The sequence below is a fragment of the Oenanthe melanoleuca genome, chromosome 11, assembly GCF_029582105.1.
Source record: "Oenanthe melanoleuca isolate GR-GAL-2019-014 chromosome 11, OMel1.0, whole genome shotgun sequence".
Classification (NCBI taxonomy): domain Eukaryota; kingdom Metazoa; phylum Chordata; class Aves; order Passeriformes; family Muscicapidae; genus Oenanthe; species Oenanthe melanoleuca.
Window position 1 is genome coordinate 923,654 of NC_079345.1, and position 26,400 is coordinate 950,053.

Below are 26,400 nucleotides of genomic sequence, written 5' to 3' on the forward strand. Positions count from 1 at the left end.
GGGACAGGACGGAACTGGACAAATGGCTTCCCACTGCCACAGGGCAGCGTCGGATGCGCTACTGGGAAGGAATCCTTCTCATCTGAGAGTGATGAGGACCTGGCACTTACCCAGAGAAGCTGTGGCTGCCTCATCCCTGGGAGTGCCCGAGGCCAGGTTGGATGAGGCCTGGAGCAGCCTGGGACAGGGGAAGGTGTCCCAGTGCAGTTGGATGATCCTTAAAGTCTTTTCCAACTTAAACTTTTCCATGACTCTGATTGCCCACTTGCCCTGTGGAGGAGGTCCATGGCCACACCTGCACAGCAGGTAAAGCCTTCATGCACCGGCAGAGCCTCACACAGACAAAAGTGGTTTGGTTTTCTTAAAACAATTTATTATTTCAATTTTATATAAAAAACATGTAATCAGCATGTAGCTGCCGCTGGTTTCCTAGCTCGCATCACACCCTTTTCCCATGATAAAAAATACAAACCATGACGACAGCTAAAACAGAGGTCAGGATTTTGGGAAAGCCCTTTGATTTTGGAAAGCACCTTTCAATGACTGCACGCTAATTACAGCTGGCGCAACACGGGAGGAAATCAAACCATAATCAGGGATACAGAAAAATAGAAATCTGGCTGTACATACTCTAGTAAATACAATATTGTGTGATTATTCATCTGTTTTGATGGAGTACCTCAACACACTTCTCCATCACTAGCTCACGATTGGAGCCTGTATGGGGCTGGGAGCATGAGGTATTTTGGACAGTGCCAGAGAAACCCTTTTTCCCTCTATGGAAAAGGGAAGAAGGACCTGATTGTGCCCCTCACAGCTGGGAACACCTCAGTTCCAGAATGGAGAATGAACTGAACTGTTCCATGCCCTGAAGCCAAGGCAGCCAGGAAGCATCCAGACCACCCCAAACCCCCCCCCATCCCCAGCGAGCCTGAGCTTTTCTCAGTGAGGGAGACGTGAGCACAGGGTTCAGGAGGTATTGGAGGAGGTTTGGCCACCCCGGACATAAACCGACGTGAGTCCAGAGGGGTGAAATGAGGTGGCAGCAGCAGGCTGGGGGTCCCTAGTCATCGTCCTCGCCGCCGCCATAGAGCTCGGCCAGCTTGCGGAAGCGGCCGCCCCACTCGTTGAGGTAGTCGTAGTCCTGGTCGCCGTCGGACGCCGAGGAGTTGAGGGAGCTGAGCGAGGTGGCCTCCGAGCCGCTGCCCTCGTAGTCAAACACCAGCAGCGAGTCGTAGGGGGGGGCCGTGGGGTCCGTGTCGGCCGCCTTCAGGTTCTGGGGGAGCAGAGGGGTCAGTGCCTGTGTCCCCTGTGCTGTCACCCCCCAGGCTCTCCAGGGCAGGACTCACCTCGTCAATGAAGTTCCCGATCTCGTCGGGGTTGGCGGGGCGGGGCCGGTACTGGGGGGCTGCCATGAGCGGGGGGGCCACGTCATTGCGGATCACCTCGGGCCGGGCGTCCAGCCCCCGGTGCAGCTGGCTCAGGTCATAGTCCTGGGGGGACAGGAGGAGTCAAGGCTCAAGGGATGACCATGGGCACCACCACCATCACCTGGTGGGCAGGGTCCAGCGGGCACAGCCGTCCCACCTGGTCCTCCTCGCCACCACCCTCCTCGTCATAGTGGTACACGTTGTCCCTCATGTCATCCTCGGGTGGGAGCAGTGGTTCCTTCACTACTTTCCTTCTCTTCACGAAGAGCAGCAGCAGCAGCAGGAGGACTGGAGGCACAGGGATGGGGTGTCAGGGCAGCAAGGAGAGGGTGACCCGCACTCTGTCCCTCCCATCCTCGTCCCTGGGTACTCACTGAGCAGTGCCAGGATGCCCCCCAGGATGCCCAGGATGGCGGGCACGCCCATGCCACCCGAGATGTACGCTCGTCGCTCGCAGTTCTTGGCTGGCCCCTCGCAGCTGCAGACCTGGGCTCGCACCGGCGTGATCTGCTCCTTGCCCTGCCCATCCAGCAGCTTCAGGAAGATGCTGTACTCGCCCGGCTCCAGCTCCTTCTTCATATTCAGCTTCACTAGGTCTTGGTGAACCACAGAATCATTTGGGTTGGAAAAGGTCTCCAAGATTATTGAGTCCAGCCAGCCCCCAGCACTGCCAAGGCCACCACTGACCCATTTCCCCAAGTGCCACATTCACACAGCTCTTAAATCCCTCCAAGGATGAAGACTCCACCACTGCCCTGGGCAGCCTGTTCCAATGCCTGACCATCCTTTCCATAAATGAATTTTCCCCAATATCCAACGTACATCTCTCCTGGCACAACTCAAGGTTGTTTCCCCTTATCCTATCCCTTAGGACAGAACCTAACCCTCACCTAGCTGCACCCTCCTGCCAGGGAGTTGTGGAGAGTGAGAAGATTCCTCCTGAACCTCCCCAGCTCCCTCAATCGCTCCTGGTGCTCCAGCCCCTTTCCCAGCTCTGGTTTGGGAACACTCTTGTCCCAGGCAGTTTTGGCCCGTTGCTGCGGGGTCCAGCACCAGAGCAGGTGGCACCTACCTGGTGTCACCAACTTGACAGTCCAGTTGCTGCTGGAGCCATGCATCAGCTCTGCCTTGAAGGGGTAGGTGTTGGGGGGCAGGTCCTTGTCAATGATGGTCAGTGTCTGCTCCTCGGGCTGCCGGTTGCAGATGTCAAAGCTCCGTGGCTCTGGCACGGGCCCGTTGTCATTCACATCCTGAAGCACGATCAGCAGCGTCCCCGTGCCGGTGGCATCGTGCGGTGACCCTGTGGGACTGAGAGTCAGGGAGGAACCCAGAGAGGGGCCTGGACCCCATGGGGGGACATGGAGGTGAGCACAGGAGCAGCACTTGGCCACCCTCACCGTTGTCCACGGCCAGGATGATGGCTTTGTAGGTGCTGTTGATGGCGTGTGCCGACTCGCGGTCCAGCGGCTGGGCTGCCGTGATGATGCCGTTCTCAGGGTCAATGTCCAGCCACCCCGCAGGGTCACTGCCCATGCGATACCTGGGGACAGCCAGGGGTCATCAGGGGGAGAGGAAGGGGCACACAGCGCAGCCCCTCAGACACCCCAGCAAAGCCCCCACCATTGTCACCCTCCACTCACGTGATTTTCTGGCTCTGCTCCTTGTCAGGGTCCTGGGCTGTGTAGGAGGCGACATGGTATCCCACTGGCACATCCTCCATCACATCCACCCGCTTCACCGGGGGTATGAAGATGGGGGCTTCATTCACGTCCCTGACCACCACTAGGACAGTGGCTGTGGCAGGTTTCAGGTCCACAGTAAAGGCAACATCATTCTCCACTGACACCACGAGCTTGTACCGGTTCTGGGTCTCGTAATCCAGGCCCTGGGGGTGGGAGAGAAGCCAGGTAGTGCCAGCAGAGAGTCAGCCAGTGCCAAGCCAGCCATGCAGCAGCAGGACCCACCTTGGCAGTTTTCAGGAGCCCATCGTTAGTTTTGGGGTCAGTGGTGATCTCGAAGTTGCCCTGCGGGTCCCCACTCTGGATGCGGTAGACAGCGTTCCAGGCTGGGGAGCCTGGCAGGTCCTGGTCTGTCACATGCAGCCGGGTCACCAGCACCCCCACCTCGTTCTCATCCACTGAATCCTCATACTGCAAGATGGGACAGGGACAGTCACCTGTGTGGCCCCAGGCACCCCAGGTGGGGGCTTGTGCCACGATGCCCGGGGAGGGCAGCGGCTGGGGCTGGGTGGTACCATGGTGGGGTCGAAGACAGGAGGGTTGTCGTTGGCATCAGTGACTTTGATGATGGCAGTGGCGGTGTTGGTCAGGCCATTGCCCTCCTGGTCTGCAGCCTGGATGATCAGCGTGTAGTTGGGAGTGGTCTGCAAGGCAAAGTCACCCCAGTTAGGGCTGGGGTGGGGACTGGGGTGTTTCCCTCCTCCAGGCATCACCTGCCTGCTCCTCCACTCTTCTCCAGCCTCGCTGTTCCCTGCTGGCGCAGAGGCAGCCGATGTCCCAGCTGTGCACCTGAGGGGCTGGCACTGCACCCTCCAGGTTCAGCAAGGCTGGGGATCCCTAGAGTGTCCCCAGCACAGCTCCTGCTGGGCTCAAGGCTGCAGACACTCCTACACCCAGAGACAGTGACCCAGGGATGGCACATCTCAAAACCACATGGACCCCAGGGCTCCAGTATCCCTTTCTCCCCATGGCACATCCCTCTGTGGATGCCAGAGATTCCCCTGGGCCATGGCAAGGTGCCCACCTCCCGGTCCAGTCCTGTGCCAATGACACTGATGATGCCCTTCTCGGCATTGATGGTGAACATCCGCTGTGCACCCTTGGGCTCCTCGCTGATGATGGAATAACCAATGATGCCATTGTTCACATTGATCGCATCATCTGCATCCGTAGCATTCACGGTCATCACAGATGTGCCTGGACATGGGGACAAGCCAGGGAGATTTTAATGATAGTTCAGGATACACCAGACACCCTGTCACTGCTCCCTCTCAGGCCTCTGCATGGTCCCAGCTCAGAGTCCCCCAGGTACCCGGCTTTGCGTTCTCCTCAATGTAGCCGACAAAGACTTGCTGGGTGAAGACGGGCCGGTTGTCATTCTGGTCAGTGACGGTGATGATGATCTCCATGGGGTCTTCCACGGGCTGCCCGTTGGCTGACACAGCGTGGGAATAGAGCTGCAAGGGCACAGTCAGTGTGTGTGCAGTCCCCAGGATCCTCCCCATCCTGCCACAGATGCCCCCTCACTCACCACATATTTATCCTTCTTCTCTCGGTCCAGGGGTTCTGTCACCTTCAGCCACCCCGTCTCTCGCTCGATGATGAAGACACCCACGGGGATGGTATCTGCTCCCTGCCCCGTGATGCTGTAGAAAACCTTGGTCTCCTTGTCCTTGTTGGATTTGATCTGGCAGCAAGGCAGGAAGAAGTGGAAGGGTGGAGATGTGTCCCAGCACTCTGGGGACCCCCCTGGACCCTGCCTGTGGGGACACATACCTGCACCAGCTGCTTGGGGAAGGGCCCCCGCTCATTCTCAGGGCAGTTGATGGGGGGGATGACCCAGTCCCTCTTCTGCCGCCGGAGGCCGTGTCCATGCTCCGGAAAGATCAGCACATCAGGTACCATGTCCTGTTGGGACAGTGACTCTGCTCAGTGCCAGGACCTTGCTGAGCCCTCTGCACCAGGGACAGGGGCTGCTGTGACCCCAGGGAGCGGGTCTGTGCTTTACCTGCTGCATCCGCTCGTGGTGGCGGTGCTGGTGCAGCCGGCGGCGCAGGGTCACCTTGGCTGAATGCTTCTTGCCCGTGGCATCCCAGGTGTGCACAGCAAAGGTGATGTCCCGATGCTGGAGCTGCAGGGGCCGGGTGGCAAAGACAATGCCATCCCTGCTCACCTTGAAGCGGGTATCATCCGGGAGGAAGGCAGCACGGTGCGACTCACCACAGTCCTCAAAGTTCACTGGGGACAAGGGACTGAGTGGCAGAGGGTTCTGGGGACATGGGCACACACAGCACAGCCACACCCCAGCAGCCTGGGGTGGTGGGGATGTTCCACACACAGTGACACATGGCCTGCCAGGGTTCCATCCTGGGCACAACACACGGTGCATCCCTGCCCTTGCTTTGGTCCAGGATGGGACATGGCAGGACTTACTGTGCCACAGGATCCCTGCCAGACTGTGACAATGGGGCAAGAAGCACCTGGCACAGCATGTCCCTGTCCCCAGTACCATGTATGCCATGGTGCCAGGCATGGCACATCCCCATGTGGGTGCATCCCTGTGGCACAACATGTTCTCAAGCGTGGCGTGACACCACTGTGCCCATGCTGCTCCAGCTACTTTTCCAATAAAAACAAGGGCAGCAGTCACTCACCTGCACTGGCACACAATGTCCTGGCAGTCAAGCCCCTCAACCTGCCAGGTACCTCCGGGACCCACAACCCCAGGGACAGCGGGTCCCTATGTCACTAGCTCGGCGCCCAGCTGGGCAGAGCAGAGCTGGGCCGCCTCGAGGCAGCGGTCAGCCGGCATCACATGAGCCGGACAGCGCTCCCGAACAAACACCCTTTGTCCGGGAGAGCTGTTGGAGCCAGCAGCACCCAGGCTCCGCAGCCAGCGCTGCCGCTATCGCCCCGGCTGACCCGGCGAGGGGACGTGCCGGGGCGGGCGGGAGGCAGCGCGGCACCGCCGAACGGAGCGGAGCCCGCGGGGCTACGTCAGCCCACGAGCAGCTCAGGAATGCGGGGTGGCTGTGGGATGGAGGGAGGGGAAAGAAATCGCTGACCCCTGCCCACCACGGTGCCCCGAGCCGGCCCAGGAGGATCCGCCCGCGCGGTGCCAGCCCCGCTCAGCCCCACGGCGGGACCCCCGGCCAGGGCTGGGGCAGCCGGTGCGGCCGGCCGGGCAGGAACGTGCCGGGGCAGGCGGGGAAGGAGAGGCAGCCGCGGGCGCAGCTGCAGTGCTCGGCCCTGGCACCGAGCCCGATGGGTGCAGCCAGGGGCGGCACGAAGCCCCCAGCCCCACGCTGGGTGCAGTGAGTGCTCAGTGCTCAGCCCGCACTGGGTTCAAGGAGGGTGCTCAGAACCCGCTCCCCCCTTCCCGCTTTCCCCCGTTCCACCTCCCCCCCTCTCCACCTGGCCATGCACAACCTGTTTTTCCAGCTTGGCTGAAGAAGGACTGGCTCCAGCCCTCCTCTCCCCGGGGCTGGGAGCTGAGGGGGTGAGGGAATGATGGGGGTGGGAGAAAAGGAGAACTCAGGGAGTCCTAGAGGGGGATACCCCCCCACTCAGTCCCCCACCACCACCTACAGAGCACTGGGACAACCAGACTGCCAACCAGATTCCCACACAGGGTATCAGGGCAGCCCCCTAAAGCCACCTCATGTTCTGTGAGGTCTCAAGGGGCTGGGCACAGGCAGAGCCGGGTGTCACCATCCCTGCAGCGCCACCACCCCAAGTGTTGTGCACACACAGGTGTGCCAGGACAGGGGGCTCACCCCGGGGTGAAGGTGCTGAGGGTGACACATGCCATGACGTCACCCCAGTTTCGCTGTGACTTCAGACTCTCGAGGTTTCTCCACCCAGGGCTGACGGGAACTGTCCCAGCTCCCAGCACATCCCCACCACCCCAGAGCCCCCCGACCCACAGAGCAGAGCCCTGGCGCTGCAGCCCCCATACAGGTGCTGCTGCTCGCCGCCCCGGCGCCGCGCGGGCCTGTCTGGGCCTGTTGGAGGGAAAACACCGCGCTCAACTCATCAAGCTAATTACAGGCTGGCTTGTTAGCCTGGCCACAAGCTTTGTGGTGCTCTCTGGCCCAGCATGGCCTGGCATCCACCAGGCTCAGCCACCCCATGGCTGGCATTGCGGTGGCACAGCTGTGAGTCACTGGGTGCCACACAGGCCTCAAGGGCAGATGGTCCCTTCCTTCCTCCCACGCCCTGACTGTGACCGGAACCCAAACTGAAAGTGCTGGTGCCAGGACAGAGGATTTCCAGCAGGTCTCAGTGCTGTAGGGAAGTTACAGGGCTGTCGTCACCCTGCTATCAGGCCCAGCCCTGATGGACATCGACTTCTGTGTTAATGATCAACCACAAGGCAAACAAACACAATTCCTGGGGTATGGGGCAGGGTCCAGCTCCTGGCTCTCCCAGGCGAAGCCGTTACGGAGCCGAGGATGTTTGGGAGCCGTTGGTGAGGTACTGGGTAGCTCTGTGCCCACCGAGCCACCTGGCACACACTGCGGTACCAGCCACCACCCCCAGCCACGAACTGGTGCAGATGGTGACAACCACTGCACACAGCCCCAGAGCCCACACAGTCCCTTTTGGGGGCCCCAGAGTGGCAGCAAGTCCCCAGCACACGGGTCCCCAATGCCCCCTTGCCATGCCAGAAGAGGGCTTTAGTGCAAATATAGTGGGACACCAATGTCCCCAAAAAGCCTAGGAACCCATCCTGGTGCCCATCCCATGCCAAGAGCTGCCCTGGGGGCCTACACTGTGGATCCAAAGGGGGGCTCGCCCTGGTGAACCCAGGGTGCCAGGTGAGGCACGGGGCAGGGCAGGCGCCTGCGCGCCCCACACCCCAGGCTGCCGGCCCCGACAGGTCTGCGGTGCCTGAGTCAGCGCCGCCCGCGCCGGCGCACCCCGGGGAGCGGCTCCCGCTGCCCCCGCGCCGCGGCACCGTCCCACCGTGCCAGCACCACCGACTGCTGTTTGCCGGGACCCCCAGTGTCCCCAGTGCGGCCCCACCGCTGCGTGTGGACACACCAGCCACCTGCCACCACAGAGAATCTGTCCCCACCGTCGAGGCACTGTCCCCACCGCCACAGCACTGTGCCCACGGCCCCATCCCCGTGGCCACGCCGGCACCACTCGGACACGGCCTTATGTCCCCCATTCCCCATCCCTGTCCCACAAACCCCCCTGTACCCCTAGTCCCGTCCCCGTCCTCACAGCCACCCTGCCCACCATACCCCGTTGTCCCCATGTCCTTACCTCGTCCCAGTGCCCGTCCCGCCGCCACGCTGTCCCGCGGCACCGTCAGAGCGAAGGTCTCGGCGGTGAAGCCGGGCTGGCACGACGCTGCCCGCTGGCACAGCCGCTGCCCGCTCTGCCCGGAGAGAGACGTTAGCACCGGGCAGGGTCCCAGGCAAGGTCCCGCTGCCCGGCAGGGTCTCGGCGGGGTCCCGAGCAGGGTCCTGCCGCCCCATTCCGTAGCTCACCTGGAGCAGGAACAAGAGAAGGCAGAGCGGGACCGAGCAACCCGCCCGCAGCCCCATGGCCGGTGCCGGTTGCTGCCGGAGGGATCGGGCGCTGCCGCCACGGAGTCGCAGGTGCGTCCGGTCCCCTCCCGATCCCTCCCTGCAGGTGTCGACCCCGCCGAGAACCGCCCCGTCCCGCCCCGACGGGAGGCGGTGCCGCCCCGCCCGCGCTCGGAACCCCGGTAACCCCGACGCCCGGTGCCCGGTACACCCACGGTAGCGGTGTGGTATTTTTCCCACGGTCTCCGGTACCGTGGTACCCCCGTCACCCCTTCAGCCCCTGGTACCCCTGTACCCCACCAGCCCCCAGTACTCTCAACACCCCTGGTGCTCTGCCCGTCCCGGGTACTCCCGGTTTCCCGTACCCCTGATATTTCCAGCCCCAGCCACACAGCCCTCATGCTTCCCATGCCTCTCCCGTCCAGGGCAGCGGGAGTAGGGAGTGTTGGTGGGTGACACGAGCCAGGTGTACCCCAGGGTGTCCCCATGCTGGCGCCCCACAGATCCCGGCTCTGCAGCAGGGGAAAACATCATACCCAGGGACCCCTCAGGCAGGAAGGGCCCCTCAGGATGAAGCAGTCCCCAGCTTCCCCCACACCCCTCTGTCCCAAAGCACAGCACAGCTGGGGGTGACCCTATGGAAGGGGACCCCCAGGGATCCCCAGTACTATCAGCTGCCCCCACCCTGTGTCAGGAGTTGATCCTGGAGCCAGTGGGAGACCCCCAGAGCTAAGGATCCTGACAGGGCCAGAGAGGCTGCTGTGCCCTCCTTTACTAGCACCCATGGTCATCTCAGGGGGCTGGGGTGGCAGCCTGGGGGTAGCAGGGCTCTGGCTGCCCAGGCCAGGACAGATTTAGCACCAGGAATGCTAATGCCACCAGTGTAACTCACATGAAGGACAGATTTGTGGTCAGTGCCCTGCCCATGCAGATCAGCATCCCTTGGGGACAAGGACACCCTGGGGGAGGCATGGGCACCGTGGGTGACACTGCAGCTGTGCCATAGATTCCACACTGTGGTGGGAAAGGGGGGACAGGGCTGAGGAGGGGTCACTGCAGGGCTGGGGGCAGCACTGATCTTCAGGGCACAAAATGACAGAGAGCCTGGAACATCTAAAAAAACCAAATCCTTTATTAAAACTGACCCAGCTCCCATCCCCTTGTCCGCAGCATCACACGCCATCATTCCATACCTTAAAAAATAGATAATAACCACAAAAACGCAGGCGAGGAGGTGAGGGGGCTGCGCTGGGGTGGGGGGCACAGCAGGGGGAACTCCCCAAGGCACAAAAGCAGCAATAAGGCAGGAGCAGCAGGCTGGGGGTCCCTAGTCATCGTCCTCGCCGCCGCCATAGAGCTCGGCCAGCTTGCGGAAGCGGCCGCCCCACTCGTTGAGGTAGTCGTAGTCCTGGTCGCCGTCGGACGCCGAGGAGTTGAGGGAGCTGAGCGAGGTGGCCTCCGAGCCGCTGCCCTCGTAGTCAAACACCAGCAGCGAGTCGTAGGGGGGGGCCGTGGGGTCCGTGTCGGCTGCCTTCAGGTTCTGGGGGAGCAGAGGGGTCAGTGCCTGTGTCCCCTGTGCTGTCACCCCCCAGGCTCTCCAGGGCAGGACTCACCTCCTCGATGAAGGTGCCGATGTCGTCGGGGTTGGCGGGGCGGGGCCGGTACTGGGGGGCTGCCATGAGCGGGGGGGCCACATCATTGCGGATCACCTCGGGCCGGGCGTCCAGCCCCCGGTGCAGCTGCCGCAGGTCATAGTTCTGGGGACACACATGCACGGGGAGGGGCAGAGTCACGTTGCCCACACTGCTACCAGACCCCTGATCCCCACACCCACCTGGTCCTCCTCGCCGCCACCCTCTTCCCCATAGTAGAAGATGTTGTCCCTTGTGTCATCTTCAGGCAGCAGCAGTGGCTCCTTTGTCACCTTCCTCCTCCTCATGAAGAGCAGCAGCAACAGCAGGATTACTGGGAGGAAGAGTGCCATCAGAAGGGACATGTGTCCCCCACCGTGCCCGGGGTATCCCCACAGCCCCAGGAGCCCCACTCACGCAGCAGGGCCAGCAGTGCACCCAGGGTGGCGAGGACGAAGGGCAGGGCGGTGACAGGCTGGGGTCTCTGGGGACAGCCCTGTGCCAGCCCCTCGCAGGCACAGACCCGTGCGGTGACAATGGTCACTTGGGCTCTGCCCGGCTGGTCCAGCAGCCGCAGGTACACGCTGTAGGTGTCCGGCTCCAGCGGTGCCACCAGCCGCAGTGTCACTGTGTCACCTATGTGAGATTGAGGAATGATGATGCACCAGGAATGCAGCCATGGCACAGCTGCCTCTGCCAAGGACCCCCCACATTATGTTCAGCCTCACTGCAATACCTGTGTCCCCCACCTCCACAGTCCAGCTGTCCTCCGAGCCGTGGGTGAGCTCGGCGCGGAAGGGGCCGGTGTTGGGGGGCAGGTCTCGGTCGGTGATGGTGAGGAGCTGGGGCTGGGGACTGCGCTGGCAGACAGTGATGTCCCGTGGCTCAGCCTCAGGGCCGTTGTCGTTCACATCCAGCAGGGTGAGGAGTAGTGTGCCCGTGCCCGTGGCTGGCGGTGAGCCTGGTGGGGACAATGCTGGAGGGAGGACCCCAAACCCAGGACTCTTGTGGGGACATGGGTGACTGAGCAGGCATGGGGACAGAGGGAGCCTCAAAATCAAGACTTTTCCAGGGACAGAGACTCTCTGGGCAAGGGTGGGAACAGAGAGGACTGATGCTGGAGGGGGGACTCCCAAACCCAGGATCCTTACAGTGCTGGGGTGCCCCGGGCAGGGGTTGGGCCAGTCAACCCCCACACCGCTCCATGCTGGAGCTGGGATGTGTTTCCTGGTGATGGCAGCATGTGCCCCTCACGAGGCAGGGGGAACAAGGGCCCTTTCATGTCCCTCACCATCATCCACTGCCAGCAGCACGGCCATGTAGGTGCTGTTCTTGACGAAGGGGGACTCGCGGTCCAGGTGGTCCCGCGCGGTCACCAGGCCATTCTCGGGGTGCACAGCCAGCCAACCTGCCGGGTCGTGCCCCACCAGGAACCTGGGGGGCACAGGGGAGCTGGTGCTGCAGCGAGGGGCAGCAGCGACCCCCCAAACCTGCACTCCAATCCTGTCCCCGCTCACTTGATCCTCTGGCCCTGTGCCTTGTCAGGGTCCTTGGCCGTGCAGGCGGTGAGGGTCTGCCCCGGGGGCACATCCTCTGACACCGTGGCCAGCTGCACCAGCGGCACAAACACCGGGGCCTCATTGACATCCTCCACAGTGACTGTCACCGTGGCTGTGGCCATCGGCAGCTTCACGATGAAGGGGACCTCGTTGGCCACTGCCACGTGGAGCACAAACTGCTGCTTGGCCTCGTAGTCCAGACCCTGGGAGAGGGGAGACACGGGCAGTGAGAGCAGGACAGGCTCACCTCACTGTGGGCAGCAGTGGGGTTGCACGGGGTGGCACAGACCTTGGCGGTGCGGAGGATGCCCTCGTTGGTGGCAGGGTCGGTGCTGATGGCAAAGGCACCCCCGTCGTTGCCGCGCAGGATGGAGTACACGGCTCGCCAGGCCGGCGTGCCGGGCTCGTCCAGGTCGGTGACAGCCAGCCGGGCCACCTCCCGCCCGGCCACGTTCTCGGGCACGGCCGCCTCGTACTGCGGGTCAGGGGCACCATCAGCACCACGGCCCAGCGGGCACCAGGGACGGTCACACCCATGGGGGGCCCACTTTACCATTTTGGGGTCAAACTCAGGGGCGTTGTCATTGACATCGGCAATCTCGATGACGGCCAGAGCTGTGGTGGTCAGTCCCTCACCATCCAGGTCAGCTGCCTGCACGGTCAGTGTGTACTCCCGCACACGCTGTGGTGGACAGACAGACAGACACTCTGTCAGCCCCTGCTTGGGGCTGGGACCCCTGCCCACAGTGCTGCAGAGCCCACCTCCCGGTCGAGACCACTGGCGATCACGCTGAGGGTGCCAGTGGCCCGGTTGACAGTGAACATTTGGGGATGGGGCTCCCGTGGCTCCTGGCTGAGGATGGAGTAGGCGATGACACCATTGTAGCTCTCCACCGCATCATCTGCATCTGTGGCTGTCACCTGCATGATGGAGGTGCCTGGGGATGTAGATGTCCAGGTAAGTGGGATGCTGGGGGGAACAGTGCCAGGACTGTGCCCAAGGAGCATGGCTGGTGGGGTGCAGGGCTTCCCCAAGGCACAGGGACCCACCTGGCAGAGCTCCCTCTGGCACAGAGCCCCTGAACACCTCCTGTGTGAACTGGGGCTTGTTGTCATTCTGGTCTGTCACTGTCACAATGATCTCCATCGGCTCCTCCACCGGCTTCCCGTTCTCAGACACGGCGTGGGAGAAGAGCTGCGGGGTGGGGTGTGAGTGGGGGCCTGGCAGAGCACCTTAACATCACCCTCGTGTCCCCAGGCAAGGACCTACGTGGTACTTGTCAATGTGCTCACGGTCCAGCGGCTGCGTCACTTTCATCCAGCCCGACTCCTTCTCAATGGTGAAGATGCCCTCGGGGGGGGCATCTGCTCCCTGCCCTGTGATGCTGTAGAAGATCTTGGTGTCTCTGTCCCGGTTGGATTTGATCTGAGAGTTGACACAGACCAAGGGGACGAGGTCAGCATCCCCCAGCCCACCACACCCTGCCCCGATGCAGTGGCGACCATCAGCACCCATCTCCATGCCCAGACTGACCAGCCTCATACCTGAACCAGCTTCTTGGGGAAGGGGCCCCTCTCATTTTCAGGAACCTTGATGGGGGGGATCACCCAGTCCCTCTTCTGCCTCCTGAGAGCAGCGTGAGCCCTGGGGAGCTCCTGTGGGATGGGGGTGAGTGAGGGCACAGCCGGCTGGGGGAGCAAGGGATGAGGGATACGCGGTGCACATTACCTGGGGGGACCGCCTGCTCTCTGCGGGAACTGGGGCAGGGTCTGGCTGGCCAGCAGTATCCCGGGGGGGTACAGCGAGCGCCCTGCCCACCCCCAGCAGCCGCACGGGGCCCCCGTCCTCCCGCACCCCGACATCGGGCTCCTCCGTCCTGTGTGGACCCGCGCAGCCTCCGGAGCTCCCTGCGAGGGCGAGGGGTCAGGGGGATGGGGGGACCTCTCCCCCGACACCCCCAAGCCTCAAACACCAGCTCCAGCAATCCCCCAGAGTCGCGATTCGGAGTGAGGCAGGGGACGGTAGACGAGGGGGAGAGGACACCAGGAGCGGGCAGGGAACACCGGGCGCCGTACGGAGCGCGGTGGAAGTTTCGGTGGAAGTTTCGGCTTTGTTTCACCGATGATGGGAAATTCCTGGGCGGGCAGAGCCCTGCCCCAGCCCCCTCCCGGTGTGTCACCCCCTCGGGGCTCCCAACCCCCCGTGGCCAGATCATTGGGCACTGAATCTCCCTCCCCCGCCTCCCACGCTGCATCCCTCGTGCTGGACACAGCCCCGGCTCCGCACCCCCCCGGGGGAAGGATTAGGGGATTAGCGGAGCTGAGCCAGCTCCGGGCGGCCGAGCGGCCCAGGGCGGGGCTGGGGGGCTGCGGAAGGCGTGCGATGGGGCAGGGAGAGCTGTGCCCCACGGCTGCTCCACACCGGAGGGAGCGAGCCCAGGGGCGACGGCGGGGCCATGTGGGGAGCAGCAACCGCGCCCCGAGGGCAGTACCGGGGCCCCTTCCAGTCGCGATGGCCGCGATAAGAGACTTTAATGGGGCTGGAGGGGCATTAGTCACCCTGGCAAGTGGGGCACGAGGAGCCCGAGGAGGCCCCCAATCCCTGTCATGGGGAGCCCCCAGCCCCACTCCCCAGCTGTAGCACGGGTTGCGGTTCCCACCGAAGGGCCAGGTGGCACAGGGGGCACCCCCCCATGTTCTCGGGGGTCCCTCCATGGAGGCAGGGCTCCGTGCCCGCTGGGTGCCAAGGAGGAGCCGCACGGTCGGTGCTGGGGCCGTGTGCTGCCCACGGAGCGGTCGCAGGGGCATGGGCAGACCTCAGCCTGTGCCCCCAGCGGGGGCCTGGCAGCGCCCACCTCCATTCCTGGCAGGATTAGCTGATGGAAACGGGATGTGGTGTCCACAGCAGGAGGAGGTCGAGGCCTCTCCCTGGCACTTACCGCCAAGGAGAGCTCTTAGTGCTCCCGCGGCCATTAGACGAGCCCTGGCTCCGGCCAGCCCCAATCCCCCGGGAGCCGCCGAGCGAAGAGGGCAACGGGCCCGGGCCAAGCGCCGGCAGCGTGCCAAGAGCTGGCAGCAGCGAGACCCTGCCCAGCCTCGGGCCAGCCAAAGCCCGCACCCCACGGCCGGAGAAGGGCGGCCCTGGGGCACCCAGCCCCAATGCCAGCCCGACGCCGGCCACTCACCCTGCGGGGACCCAGCCCTGCCCGCGGCGGGCGCCCCACGGCTGGGCCAAAGGCGCCGGCATCAGCCGCCACCAGCCCAGTGAGACCAGACGGGCACCGCCGGCCCCACGGGGCACAGCCAGCCCCGTGGCCAAGCCCCACAGCCTGGGGGAAGCACCGCCCTAGAGCACAGGAGCCCAGGCAGCCCCTGGCGCAGCCCCACAGCCGGGGCACTGCGAGGTCCCCCCGAAAAGCAGCGGACACATCACCGGGGGCAAAGCGATCCCGATCCCGGCAGTGAGGGAGGCCCCGCCGCCCCCCGCAGTGCTCGGAGCCCCGATCCCAGTCCCGATCGCGGCCTCAGCCCGTCCCCGAGGAGCTCCGGGGGTCTCGGTGCCGCCGCGCCCCGACGGGGCGAGTTACCTGGCGCGGGGAGCGGCCCGCGGCGCAGCCCCGGGAGAACGCACGGCGGGGCCGGGGACAGGGCGGCCGCCGGCAGGAGCGGGGAGAGGAGGAGGAGGGTGAAGATGGAGAGCGGGCAGAGCCCGGAGCGCGGCCCCCGCATGGCCCGTCCGTTGTTGCTGCCGCCGCCGCCGCTCCGGTCGCCGCCCGCCGCGTCCCGCCCCGTCCCGCCCCGCAACGCCCCAGGTGAGGCGGCGGCCGCGCAGGTACCGCCCCGCCCCGGAGAGCGGCCCCAGCACGCCCCAGGCATTCCTCGGCAATGCCCTGGACCCCTCCATTACCCCCGCGACCCTCCTACCGGGGGCTCACCCCCTACAACACCCCCGACAATCCCCGTTACACCGCGGTACCCTCCGGAAACCTCCGGCAGCCCCCGATACAACCATACAACACCCCGACACCGCCCGGGTACCCCCGGTATTCCCCTGGAACCCCACGGTAATCCCCAGTACCCCATGTTACCTCCCGGGCACCCCCCCCGGGCACCCTTCGGGCACCGCCCAGTACTGGAACCTTCAATACCCTCCGGGCACACCCGGCACCCCTCTGAAATCCTCCTGTTAATCCATAATACCTCCCGGGAATCCTGGGGCACGTATTGGTAACCTCTGGAGTCTGGTAACCTCTTGGAATGCCCTGGCAAACCTCGGCAATGCGGGGCACCACCCGTTAACCCCTGGTCAGCCCCAGTTACTCGTGAGGCACCTCCTCGGTCTGTACCCACCGGTATCGCCTTGGCACTCTCGGTAGGGCCCGGCAATCCTCGGGCACCCCCGGTCTCTCAGTGCCGCCCCCCGGTGCCCCCGGGCCCCCACCGCTGCCCCCGCGGCCCCTCAGCGCAGCCCCGTGAACACGCCCGGCCATCCCGGTATCTCCAGACACCTTCGTGGTCCCGCCACTCGTCCCTCCGGTGTTCCCGTGAACTCTGGCACCTCCCACCATCACCTCGCAGGAACAGCCCCCCTTCCCCATTCCTCCAGCCACTCCCGGCTGCCTCCTCCCCCCTTTGCCGTCTATGGGTGCTCTGGAACTGTCGGGGAAGGGGGTCCTGTGTGTGCCCCCCAGCCCCACTGGAGTGGGGGTCCCATGGCCACTGAGGGACAGCCCCGGGGGGTTCATTCCCCCCCAGCCCGGAGTAGCATCTCGTGTGCTGGGTCTCCCCGTACAGCGCTCCCAGACCCCCCCCGGGGCTGGCAGCTCTGGAAAGGCGGTTCTGCTTTCCTGGCCAAGGTCACTGACGCAACAGGGAAGGTTCCCAGCTGGTTCCTGGGAGGGAATAGCCAGTGCAGCTGCAGCCATGGCACCCTGCACCTTCACCCTCCTCCTCCTCCTCCTGCTGGGACCATCGCAGTGGGGCCAGGAGTGTTGCATGGCCACCCCCCCAGAGGTTCCAGGCAGAGCTGAGTCCTTCCACGGCCCTGCAGCTCCACCCTCCATCCCACAGGACACACTGATCTTCCCAGAGCATGGACACGGCCTCCAGCGGCAGAAGAGGGACTGGATCATCCCCCCCATCAACTGCCCTGAGAATGACAAGGGCCCCTTCCCCAAGCAGCTGGTGCAGGTATGTGTCCCCACAGGCAGGGTCCAGGGGGGTCCCCAGAGTGCTGGGACACGTCTCCACTTCTTCCTGCCTCGCTGCCAGATCAAATCCAACAAGGACAAGGAAACCAAGGTTTTCTACAGCATCACAGGGGAGGGAGTGGATACCACCCCTGTGGGTGTCTTCATCATCGAGCGGGAGACGGGGTGGCTGAAGGTGACAAAACCCCTGGATCGGGAGGAGAAGGATAAATATGTGGTGAGTGAGGGGGTGGCTGGAGGGACGGGGACGGTCCTGGGGACTGCACACACACTGACTGTGCCCTTGCAGCTCTATTCCCACGCCGTGTCAGCCAACGGGCAGCCCCTGGAAGACCCCATGGAGATCATCATCACCGTCACTGACCAGAACGACAACCGGCCCGTCTTCACTCAGACAGTTTTCCACGGTTCTGTGCTGGAGGGAGCTGAGCCAGGTGGGACCACTGCCACTGCCAGGGCAGGCAGCCCTGGAGGGATGGTGACAGCTCACCAGTAACCACCTGCTCCAGGCACATCGGTGCTGCGGGTGCTGGCCACTGATGCAGACGACGCTGTGAACTCCAACAATGGCGTTGTGAGCTATTCCATCCTGAGCCAGGTGCCGGAGAAGCCCCAGCCTGGGATGTTCACCATCGACAGCAGCTCTGGACTGGTCTCCGTGGCCATGCTGGGGCTGGTGGCAGAGGTGAGCCCTGGACTCAGCCCCCACCAAGCTCATCCCCCACTTGTGGGTGACACAGCCTCTTGCCACAGGAGGTCCCTGAATACACACTGGAGATCCAGGCTGCCGACTTGGAGGGATACGGGCTGCGAGCCATCGCCACCGCCCGCATCACGGTGCAGGTGAGACACTGAGTGCCCCCTGCCCCAGCAGTGCAGACAGGCGGGGCGAGGCTGTGCTGAAGCCAGCGCTCCCACATGCCCGGCTACTGCAGCACCAACACGCTCCAGGTGCTTTCCAAGGTGGGAGGCGAGACTGGGATGGAGGCTGTGCTGTGGCTCCTCCTGGCCCGGTGCCCCAACTTCCCACTGGGCTCTGGGCCACCAGCCTCAGGGCCACGGAGTGTGGGTGCCAGCGGGGCTCCTGGGCGCAGCGCCCAGCGGGAAGCCGGCTGTGCTGGCTCGGCCCAGCCGGGGAGGAGCACCCGGTTATGCAGGAGCCTGTGCCAGGATAGCGGCATCCAGCCACACCAGCTCCACGGGGAGAGGCCGTGGCACCAGGAAGGGAGGCTGGGGATGGCGTTTTGTGCAGGGTCACTGGCCACAGGTCCGAGTGGGACACAGCACAGGCAGGTAAGCTCACCAGGGTGCCTCTGTGGCACCCCCACGTCAGGCGGTGCTTGTGTCAGGCTGGCTGTGGGAACTGCTCCAGCTCCAGGGAGGCTGCCTGGTCCTGCCGGCTGCTGGGACGCAGCCCCGGGTTGTGCTCCCACCCCAGCCTGGGAGCTCCAGGAGAAGGGGCCTGGCTGTCCTCAGCAGAGCTGACCTTGGCAGCAGACAACTCCAGAGAGCTGGGCAGGGTCAATGTCCGCCCGCACGTGACACTGTGGGTAGGGATGGGGCTGCTGGGACGGGGCTGCTTCCTCCCCAGGTCCAGGCTTGCTACTGTGCTGTGCTGAGGCCCACCAGGACAGGCAGGTGAGCAGGGAGTATGGTGCTGCTCACCAGAGCACCTGCATCCTGGTGGGAACCAGCTGGCACCCACGCACAGCGGCTGCAGTGCCTGGGGCTCAGCACCGTGGCATGGGAAGGACGTGGGTTTCCATCTCCCAGCTCTGGGGAAGAGCGAGGTGCAGGGGCTTGGCTGCAGCACAGCCAAGGAGAAGGCAGATGGTGCTGCCAGGACAGGTCCCAGCCCTGCTTCCCCCTCTGCCACAGGCTGACAGCATGTCTGAGGTGGGAAATGGCACCCTGACCACCCACGTGCTGAACACGGCCACGGGGCTGCCAGCAGCCGGCCTTGCTGTGCGCCTGGCCCAGCTGCAGGAGCCGGGGCCGCAGTGGACGGAGCTGGCACAGAGGTAGGAGAGCTGGTGGCACTGGAATGGGGCAAGGACCCTGCTGCCACTGCTCTGTGAGCTTGGCCAAAGGCTCCTGGCACAATTGCTGCCCAGCCTTCACCTGGGGTTTGTATATTGGTAGCAGGGCTGGTTCTGGGGGTGGGGCAGGGCTGTTTTGGGGTACAGCAGCACTGGCTTGGTCTGGTTTCAGGCGCACGGATGCAGACGGGCGCTGCCAGCCCCTCCTGGCACCGGGTCAGGCCAAGTCTGGCACCTACAAGCTACACTTTGAGACAGCTGAGTACTGGCAGGGACTGGGGCACACCAGCTTCTACCCCTTTGTGGAGGTACGGAGTGGGGGGGATACTGAAACGGGTGGCACAGAAAGTCTGGGGGCTGAGGCCAGGCTCAAGGGCCTGCACTCCCCTGGGCCTCACTACAGCAAGGGGATTCCCACCGCTGTCTCCTCACTCTCCCTCAGGTCGTCTTCATCATCACTGACCCGGCACAGAAGCTCCATGTCCCACTGCTGATCAGCCCCTACTCCTACACAACGTACCGGGGCAGTTAGAGGGGCACAGCCTTTCCCTGGGGATGCAGGAATGATGCCTCTGACACCATTAAAAACTCCAAACAGCACTGTTTGTCTCAAAAAATCACCTTCCACTTTTGGGGGGACAGAGGGGGCACCAGGGGCAGCCTGGTGGGGCAGATGGGATGCCTGGAGCCCTCCAGTTGTGGTCCCCCTTGGGAGGAGACGTTCCTAAAGATGCTCACTGGAGTCTGTTTAAAGGCATGGAGCAGGAAAAGGGGACAGCCCTACTACCAGTGTGCCAGTGTGAGCCTCAGTGCTGCCGGCGTCATGTGGGCACTGAAACGAGTCCAGCAGGGCCCTGCCCCAGTTCCTGCCCCGGGATGGGGAAGGACAGTGGCTGGAAACCCAGGTTGTCCAGGGGGATGCCAAAGGATGTCAGCTTTGCCTTGAAGGTCTGCAGCATGTCATTGTGTGCCTGTGAGGAAAGGGTCCCTGTCAGCCCCTCTGTCAGCAGAGGAGAGCTCCCTACACCCACCAGTCTCATTTCCAACCCCCAGGCCAAAGCCATGGAATCATAGAATCGTTTGAATTGGAAATGCCTCTAAGATCACCGAGTCCAACTGTTCCCCCAGCAGTGCCAAGGCCACACTAACCCAGGTCCCCAAGTGCCACATCCACGGCTCTTAAAACCTCTCCAGGATTCCTCCCCACCCTTACCTTGCAGACTCGGGCCAGCTGGAACTGCAGGTCCTGGATGGTGGCATTCTTGGATTGGAGCACGTCCTGCAAGGGGGGATTGGGATGAGGCTGCGCTGCCCAGCCCTGGGGACACGATGGCCGTGCCACGGGCGGGTGTGGCGTGGCAGAGCACACGGAGGAGCTGCAGAATGAGCAGGGCAGCCAGCAGCACAGCCTGGCAGGGGGCCACCACCCTGCCCCCTCTGAGTGGCACTGCCAGGGACAGCCAGCCCCGGGCAGGGACAGGGAGCTCCCACATGGACACCACAGCCATCCCAGTCTGCCCTGCTGTGCGGGGAGTGCTGGCAGCACCTGTTCCAGCAGCACCACCCTGCTGCCGTGGCACCACGGGAATTACAGGGAGCCAGGCTCCCTGAGGCAGCTGAGAGGAGGAATTCAGGGACCCCAACAGCTGCAGGAGAGCCCGACGCCAGTGATGCCATCCCAGGAATGTGTTTTCCTTCCACCTACTGGGAGGTGACACATCCACTGCCTGTCCCATAGGCCTCCCTGACTCCCCCTACAGCAGGGACCGGGGCAGGGACAAGCAGGAGGGCACCAGGTGGTGGAGCTCTCCTTCCCTGTGTCTGCACCAACCCGCAGCACGCGCTGCTCCCTGGCTCCAGCTGCGGCAGGCTGCAGGAATGTGGGTCTCCAGGCTCTCTGCAGAGGTATTTTTAGCACAGCAGACACCGCAGAGCCCCGGGATCCTGTCTGCACTGTCCCCATGGCCAGGCCAGGCTCCCAAGGTGCGACCCCCTCCCCCTGCACAGAGCCCCTCGGTGCTACCAGACCCGCTGGCAGCCAGCTGTGTGGCAGCACAGGGTGCTGGCAGTGCCATGGAGCCTGCAGCTGTGTTCCTCAAAACTGGCCCCACCTGAGGGACAGATCAGTGCCAAACTCTGACACCCACACGCTCCACTCTCGAGGCAGAGCTGAGTGGCCTGCGGCACCACACGTGGCCCTGGGAGTGCAATGAGTGATGTGCCTCCTACAGCCATGTAGGATGGGGATGGTGCATTCCAGAGGGGCTCTACCCACCAAATCCAGCCCTCACTGGGCCCCAGTACCTCCAGCTTGTGCGAGACCAAGGAGAGAGCGCTGGGATCGAGGTTGGAGGCTGCGAGGACCTCGCTGAGCTCCACCTCCTTCTTCTCCAGGAGGTCGATGAGTCCCTGCAACTTCCGCTCCAGGAGCAGGTTCTTGAACCCTGATTTTTGCTGCACCTCATTAATGGCTCTGGTGAACTTCTGATAGAGCTGGTCTCGCTCTTCCTGGACCTGCTCCAGGAGACAGCAGGGTGTCACAGCAGCCTCAGGACCCCAGGGGACACAGGGGCCTGTACGAGGCTGGCTGGGGTCTGAGTAATGCTGTGGAGGACAAAGGGGGCAGAAAACTGGTCCAGCAGCTCAGCCTGGCTGTTCCCCACAGCACCTGCACCCCACAGGGAAGGCAGGTGCTGCAGCACAGCTCACCCCCCTCCCTTCTTCCCTCTCTCTCTCCCTCCCTACATGGCGCAGCACCTGCGCTTCTCCCTCCTCCTCCTCCTCCCCTCCAGGCATAGAATGCCCCAACGGGCTCCCTGCAGCACTGATTCATACCCCAGCGAGGGCCCCCAGCACACGGGGGTCTCTCCTCTCATCCCCACAGCTGGCAGCAGTCCCTGGCTCACAGCTAGTTAATAAGTGTCCTAATTAGGACACAGTCTCTCCTCCAAAGCCTATTTCTGAACGCTCCGAATCTGGCGCTGTCTTAATGATGGATTGTTAATGAGGCCTCGGATCAATGTTCATATTCCTGGGGATTTCTACGAATTGCAAATGAGCTCTCTCCTGCCTCAAAAGATTTATCTGGGTTAGTGGGGGGGAGCACTTGTTCTGCAGGGCTCTTCCCCAGCACCCCAGAACAACAACAGGGAGCAACCCTGGAGCACTGGCAGAAGGAGGGGCCCGTGGCAATCCCCTCTATCCTGACTCTGCCCCATGCAGCCCTGGCAGCCTGGGGGCCCCACTGGAGCGTGAATGATTGCTTAGCAAAGGACAAGGCCAGGCCTGTCTGCTGACCGTGGGAGAGGCTGGAGCTGGGAGCAGCTTTGCTGGGAGCAGCGGTTATCACCCCACTCTGGATTAGCTTTGGAAAGCCCTGGGCTAAGCACAGGCTCTGCTAAGCCCCACGCCCTATCCCCTGCAGAGGGTTTGGAGAAGGTTTGGAGAGGGAATGGGATGCCCAGCCCCACCTGCAGGTCTCACCTTACTGAACCGCTGCTCCAGAACCTCATGCTCCCACTGAAGGTCCTTCAGTTCCTTCTGGGTGATTTTCAGATGGGCTTTGGAGGTCTGTGAACAGGAAGGGAGGGTTAAAAAGCACAAGATTGTCTGGGAAGTGTTGGAGATGTGTTCTGAGAAGGGAGGAGAGTGAGCAGCAGAGAGAAAATCAGGCAGCACCCACACCAACCCCCCTGTAGTGGGGTTGATCTCCCTTCCAGTCTCTCTTTGGATCCCCATCTGAGATCCCACAAGTACACAGTAAGCAAAACAGGACTTGCTTTGCCCAGCAATCACAGCACACCAAGTGGCAGAGAGGTTGGTGTTTTCCCTCCAGGAACGAGCCCATGAAAGGACAGGGCTGGCCACTCACCATCAGGGCCTCCTTGTCCCTGTAATAATGAACCAACTTCTTTTGCAGCTCAGCCACCAGCTCCTGGGCCTCCTGCAGCGGCTCTGTCAGCTCCTTGTTCTGGAGCTGCACTTCTGCCTTCTCCTTTTCCAAGACAGCCTCCTTCTTCTTCAGCTCTTCTACCTGCTCCTGTTCTTGGGAACACAAGTGCTGGCTCCTGGGAGCTGCCCAGCCCCTCAGAGTCCCCCACACCCTCAGGACACACTCCCCACTCATGTGTTGGTGTACAGGCCACCAGCAGCATCCACACAGACACCAGAACTGCCAGATCCAGCTGACACCCCGGCAGGAGCAGTCACTGGGTGGAGGGGTGACACAGGAATGGGCAATACCTTCAGGAGGTTGATGAGTGTCAGGTTTTTGGCAGTGATATCGTTGTAGTAGTTCTTGATGGCACCAAAAGCCCCCTCGTGGTTCCCCAGCAGCTCACTGATTTGGTTGTTCTTCCTCTCCTCCAGCTCATGGATCTCCGTCTTCCTCCGCAGGTCCATCTCATCCCGCAGTGCCTGCATCTTCCTGGTGTACTTGGCCTCCATCTCTGGAGGGAAAATTGTCAGGGCTGGGGAAAGACTGGCTGAAACTGGGGAGGAAAAGTGACTGGAATGGGGAAGGGACAAAAAACAGCTATAACTGAGGGAATACTTGCCAAAACTGCGACTGGGACCAGCTGGAATTGGGAGGGAAAACCAGCCAGAACTGGAGGGCAAACTAGACAGATCCAGGGAGGAAAACCAGCTGGAACTTGTGGGGAAAAGTGGCCAGAACCTTGGGCTGGGGACATCAGCCAGAACAAGGGTGGGAAGCTGATCAAAACTGGGAGGAAAAAATGGCCAGAACTGGGAAGGGAAAAATAGCCAGAAGTGGGGAGAATCCACCCCCTTATGCTCAAGGTGCTGCTTGGGAACCAGAAGCAGCTCTCCCTGACATGCTCCTGCAGGATCTGCCTCACGCCCTGACCTTTGGTCTGCAACTCGAAGTCACTCCGTAGCTGAGACATCTCCTCCTCATGTTTCTGAGAAAAGAAACTCCGTGTTGGAATAAACAACCAAATCCCCAGCCAGCCCATCCCCAGGGATTCCCTCCTGCTCTTTGGGAAAAGATTCTGATCCCATGTTGATGCAAACAGTGGCTTGTAAGTTCTCCAGCTGCTCTCACAGCTCCCCACTGTGGGAGAGGGATCACCCAAGAATTCCTTCTCCCCATTCCTGCACCAGAAATGCCACCCCACCCCACAGAGAGAGTCAGGAAGGCAAGATGGCACTCCTGCTCCCACCCTGAGGATGAGACACCTCACAGGTGGCTCCAGCCCAGCCAGAGACATACCAGGCAGAGGTTTGTGACAGCTGCCTCATTGGCCAACTCCTGCTCCTTCAGCTTTACATTCAAGGCACGCTTCTCTTTCCACAACTCCCGCTCCTGGTCCCAGTGATCCTTCTGGGCCCGTCTCAGGGACAGGACTCCCTCTGCCTTCAGCTCTGTCAGATTCTCCTGCTGCTCGTGCAACAGGTGCTTCACCTTCTGCTTGTACACCTAAGACAGGCCAGAGACCAGGTGAAGGGCTCAGCAGGAGACACCTAGAACTGGGATGCTGGTGAGACATTCCTGGATTGCATCCTGCCCAGCTGCTCCTCCTGTGCTCCTCAGAGCTGCCCAAGGCTCCCCTGGATCCCTTCAGCCCCACCTTGATCTCCAGCTGGTGCCGCTCCTCCGCCTCCTCCATCTCCCGGTCCCGGTTCCGCAGCTCTGCTTTCTTCTCCTCCAGCTCCCGGCGGGTGATTTCCCAGTAGCTCTGAATCTTGTTGCACTCCAGCTGGAAAGAGCTCCGCTCCTGCCGCTCCCGGTCCAGCTCCTGCCGGACACGTGCGACGTGCTCCAGCAGCTGCGAGGCCAAGAGGAACAGACAGGTGAGGGGGAAGGGAGGCCTTGGACAGGGGTGCCTTTGGAGATCCATGTCTCGAACCCAGCAGGATGTGGTGGTTGCCACCGGTGTGGAGCTGTGGAGATCCCTGACTGAACCCAGCAGCTTCTGCAAAAGGAGTCACAACACCTCATCTGACTGCCTGCAGCCTGGGATGGGGGTCTGGCTCGCAGTGATCAGTAACACCATTCTCAGGTGCTTAGATACTTCTGCTTCATGGAATTGTTTGGGTTGGGAAAGTCTCTATGATCAACTTTAACTGTTCCTCCAGCTCTGCCAGGGCCACCCCTAACCCATGTCCCCAAGTGCCACATCCACATGAATTAAATCCCTGCAGGGATGGAGACTGCACCACCTTCATTCCCTTCTCTGGGCATGCTGCAGCCCCTCAGGGTCTTTCTTGTCGTGAGGGGCCCCAAGATCGCAGGTGTGGCCTCAGCAGTAGACAGAACACAGGGCTGGAGAGCAGAGGGTGGGATGAGGAGGCTGCTCCTTCCAGGAACAGCAAGAACAGCCCCTCCCCAGCCCCAGCCAGGCGCCAGTGACACAAACCCCGGCTGCTCGTCCCTGTCACCCTCTGCACCTGTTGTTGTCCCCGGGGCCAGGCGCCACACAGAGCCGTTCTTACATGTTCTTACCCCTCCTCCCCAAGGGAGGCCCGGGGATCTCTCACCTGCTCCCTGCTCATGTCCTCCAGGGCCAAGGCATCCACCACCGCCGGGCCTTTGCCCCCCTTCCCTTTCCCTTTCTTTTTGGGTGCCTGAGGACAGAAAGCCAAGCACAGGAGGTGAATGGGTGAGGAGGAAACTGCGCTACTCAGGGTCCCCGTGCCGGGGCCGGGGCATCCCCGCTCTCACGGCAGGGACGGGGCGACAACGGCGACACGGAGCCGGGGACCCCTGGAAGAGGCTCATGCGCTGCCATTGCGGACCCAGCTCCGTGGGGAATCCCTAGGCACAAAACACCTGTACCCAAAATAACGCCGGAGCATCACCGCAGTGCAGGGAACGGCGCCGAGGGGCTCCGTACCCTCCCCGGGAGCGGACCGGGGCACCACGGGGATCGCAGACATCGGGGCGCGGGGCTCCACCGCCCTCCCCTGCCCGCACATCCCGGCTGCAGGACACCCTTCAGTTCTCCCCCCGGCCCGGTTCTCCTCCCGACCCCGGCCCGGGCCCGGGCCCGGCTCCGCTCTCACCATGGCGGTCACCAGCGGCACCAGCGTCTCCGGGCAACGGATGGCACATCCCGCGAGAGGACGGCGAAATCTCGCGAGAGTGGTACAGCGGGAAGACGCGCCCCCTAGCAACGCTACGCTCCGCCCTGGCAACGGAGGCGGGGCCAGCGAGAGGGGCGGGGGACGGGGACGGGACCGGGAGGGGACACCGGGGAGAAGCGGGGGGACATCGCGGGGACCGGGCGGG

General features: G+C 62.9%; 4 protein-coding genes across 4 annotated transcripts; 1 reads left to right on the forward strand and 3 right to left on the reverse strand.

Annotated features, from left to right (window-relative positions):
- Window positions 1–351: 351 nt before the first annotated feature.
- Window positions 352–8,820, reverse strand: CDH1 (cadherin 1). Its single transcript, XM_056500929.1, has 16 exons — window positions 8,671–8,820; window positions 8,444–8,558; window positions 5,178–5,407; window positions 4,946–5,077; window positions 4,701–4,856; window positions 4,482–4,626; window positions 4,194–4,366; window positions 3,685–3,813; window positions 3,395–3,580; window positions 3,071–3,315; window positions 2,828–2,970; window positions 2,503–2,730; window positions 1,805–2,026; window positions 1,588–1,718; window positions 1,350–1,493; window positions 352–1,276 (listed from the first exon to the last, which is right to left on the reverse strand). Exons 1-16 carry the CDS (start codon window positions 8,725–8,727, stop codon window positions 1,064–1,066), a joined length of 2,649 nt encoding a protein of 882 aa, XP_056356904.1. The 5' UTR covers window positions 8,728–8,820; the 3' UTR covers window positions 352–1,063.
- Window positions 8,821–9,821: 1,001 nt separating this feature from the next.
- Window positions 9,822–15,803, reverse strand: LOC130257945 (B-cadherin-like). Its single transcript, XM_056500928.1, is given in 16 exon segments — window positions 9,822–10,249; window positions 10,323–10,466; window positions 10,544–10,674; window positions 10,758–10,976; window positions 11,077–11,301; window positions 11,632–11,774; window positions 11,858–12,102; window positions 12,189–12,374; window positions 12,453–12,581; window positions 12,662–12,837; window positions 12,950–13,094; window positions 13,170–13,325; window positions 13,445–13,555; window positions 13,629–13,807; window positions 15,487–15,701; window positions 15,703–15,803. Coding segments are annotated over 16 exon segments (2,718 nt in total). The 3' UTR covers window positions 9,822–10,036.
- A 736-nt stretch (window positions 15,804–16,539) lies between these two features.
- LOC130257950 (cadherin-1-like) lies at window positions 16,540–19,748 on the forward strand. The gene is made up of 8 exons (XM_056500935.1): window positions 16,540–17,089; window positions 17,171–17,326; window positions 17,399–17,543; window positions 17,619–17,794; window positions 17,863–17,952; window positions 18,988–19,130; window positions 19,321–19,456; window positions 19,591–19,748. The coding sequence occupies exons 1-8, from the start codon at window positions 16,541–16,543 to the stop codon at window positions 19,678–19,680; spliced, it is 1,485 nt and encodes a 494-aa protein (XP_056356910.1). The 5' UTR covers window position 16,540; the 3' UTR covers window positions 19,681–19,748.
- GAS8 (growth arrest specific 8) lies at window positions 19,749–26,254 on the reverse strand. The gene is made up of 11 exons (XM_056500934.1): window positions 26,175–26,254; window positions 25,650–25,736; window positions 24,740–24,937; window positions 24,382–24,588; window positions 24,016–24,070; window positions 23,391–23,596; window positions 23,020–23,187; window positions 22,632–22,718; window positions 21,453–21,662; window positions 20,362–20,427; window positions 19,749–20,119 (listed from the first exon to the last, which is right to left on the reverse strand). Exons 1-11 carry the CDS (start codon window positions 26,175–26,177, stop codon window positions 19,970–19,972), a joined length of 1,437 nt encoding a protein of 478 aa, XP_056356909.1. The 5' UTR covers window positions 26,178–26,254; the 3' UTR covers window positions 19,749–19,969.
- Between the last annotated feature and the right edge of the window lie 146 nt (window positions 26,255–26,400).

Excerpts from the sequence above, each read along its gene's own strand:
- CDH1 (XM_056500929.1), bottom strand. The coding sequence starts at position 8,727 with ATGGGGCTGCGGGCGGGTTGCTCGGTCCCGCTCTGCCTTCTCTTGTTC. Across the intron at positions 4,367-4,481 it reads TGAGGAGAACGCAAAGCCGG|GCACATCTGTGATGACCGTG; the intron begins GTACCTGGGGGA and ends CCCCATGTCCAG. Across the intron at positions 2,971-3,070 it reads GAGCAGAGCCAGAAAATCAC|GTATCGCATGGGCAGTGACC; the intron begins GTGAGTGGAGGG and ends GGCTGTCCCCAG.
- LOC130257950 (XM_056500935.1), top strand. The coding sequence starts at position 16,541 with ATGGGTGCTCTGGAACTGTCGGGGAAGGGGGTCCTGTGTGTGCCCCCC. Across the intron at positions 17,090-17,170 it reads TCCCCAAGCAGCTGGTGCAG|ATCAAATCCAACAAGGACAA; the intron begins GTATGTGTCCCC and ends CCTCGCTGCCAG. Across the intron at positions 17,953-18,987 it reads CCGCCCGCATCACGGTGCAG|GCTGACAGCATGTCTGAGGT; the intron begins GTGAGACACTGA and ends CCTCTGCCACAG.
- GAS8 (XM_056500934.1), bottom strand. Across the intron at positions 23,188-23,390 it reads CACTCATCAACCTCCTGAAG|GAGCAGGTAGAAGAGCTGAA; the intron begins GTATTGCCCATT and ends TCCCAAGAACAG. Across the intron at positions 22,719-23,019 it reads GGGACAAGGAGGCCCTGATG|ACCTCCAAAGCCCATCTGAA; the intron begins GTGAGTGGCCAG and ends TCCTGTTCACAG.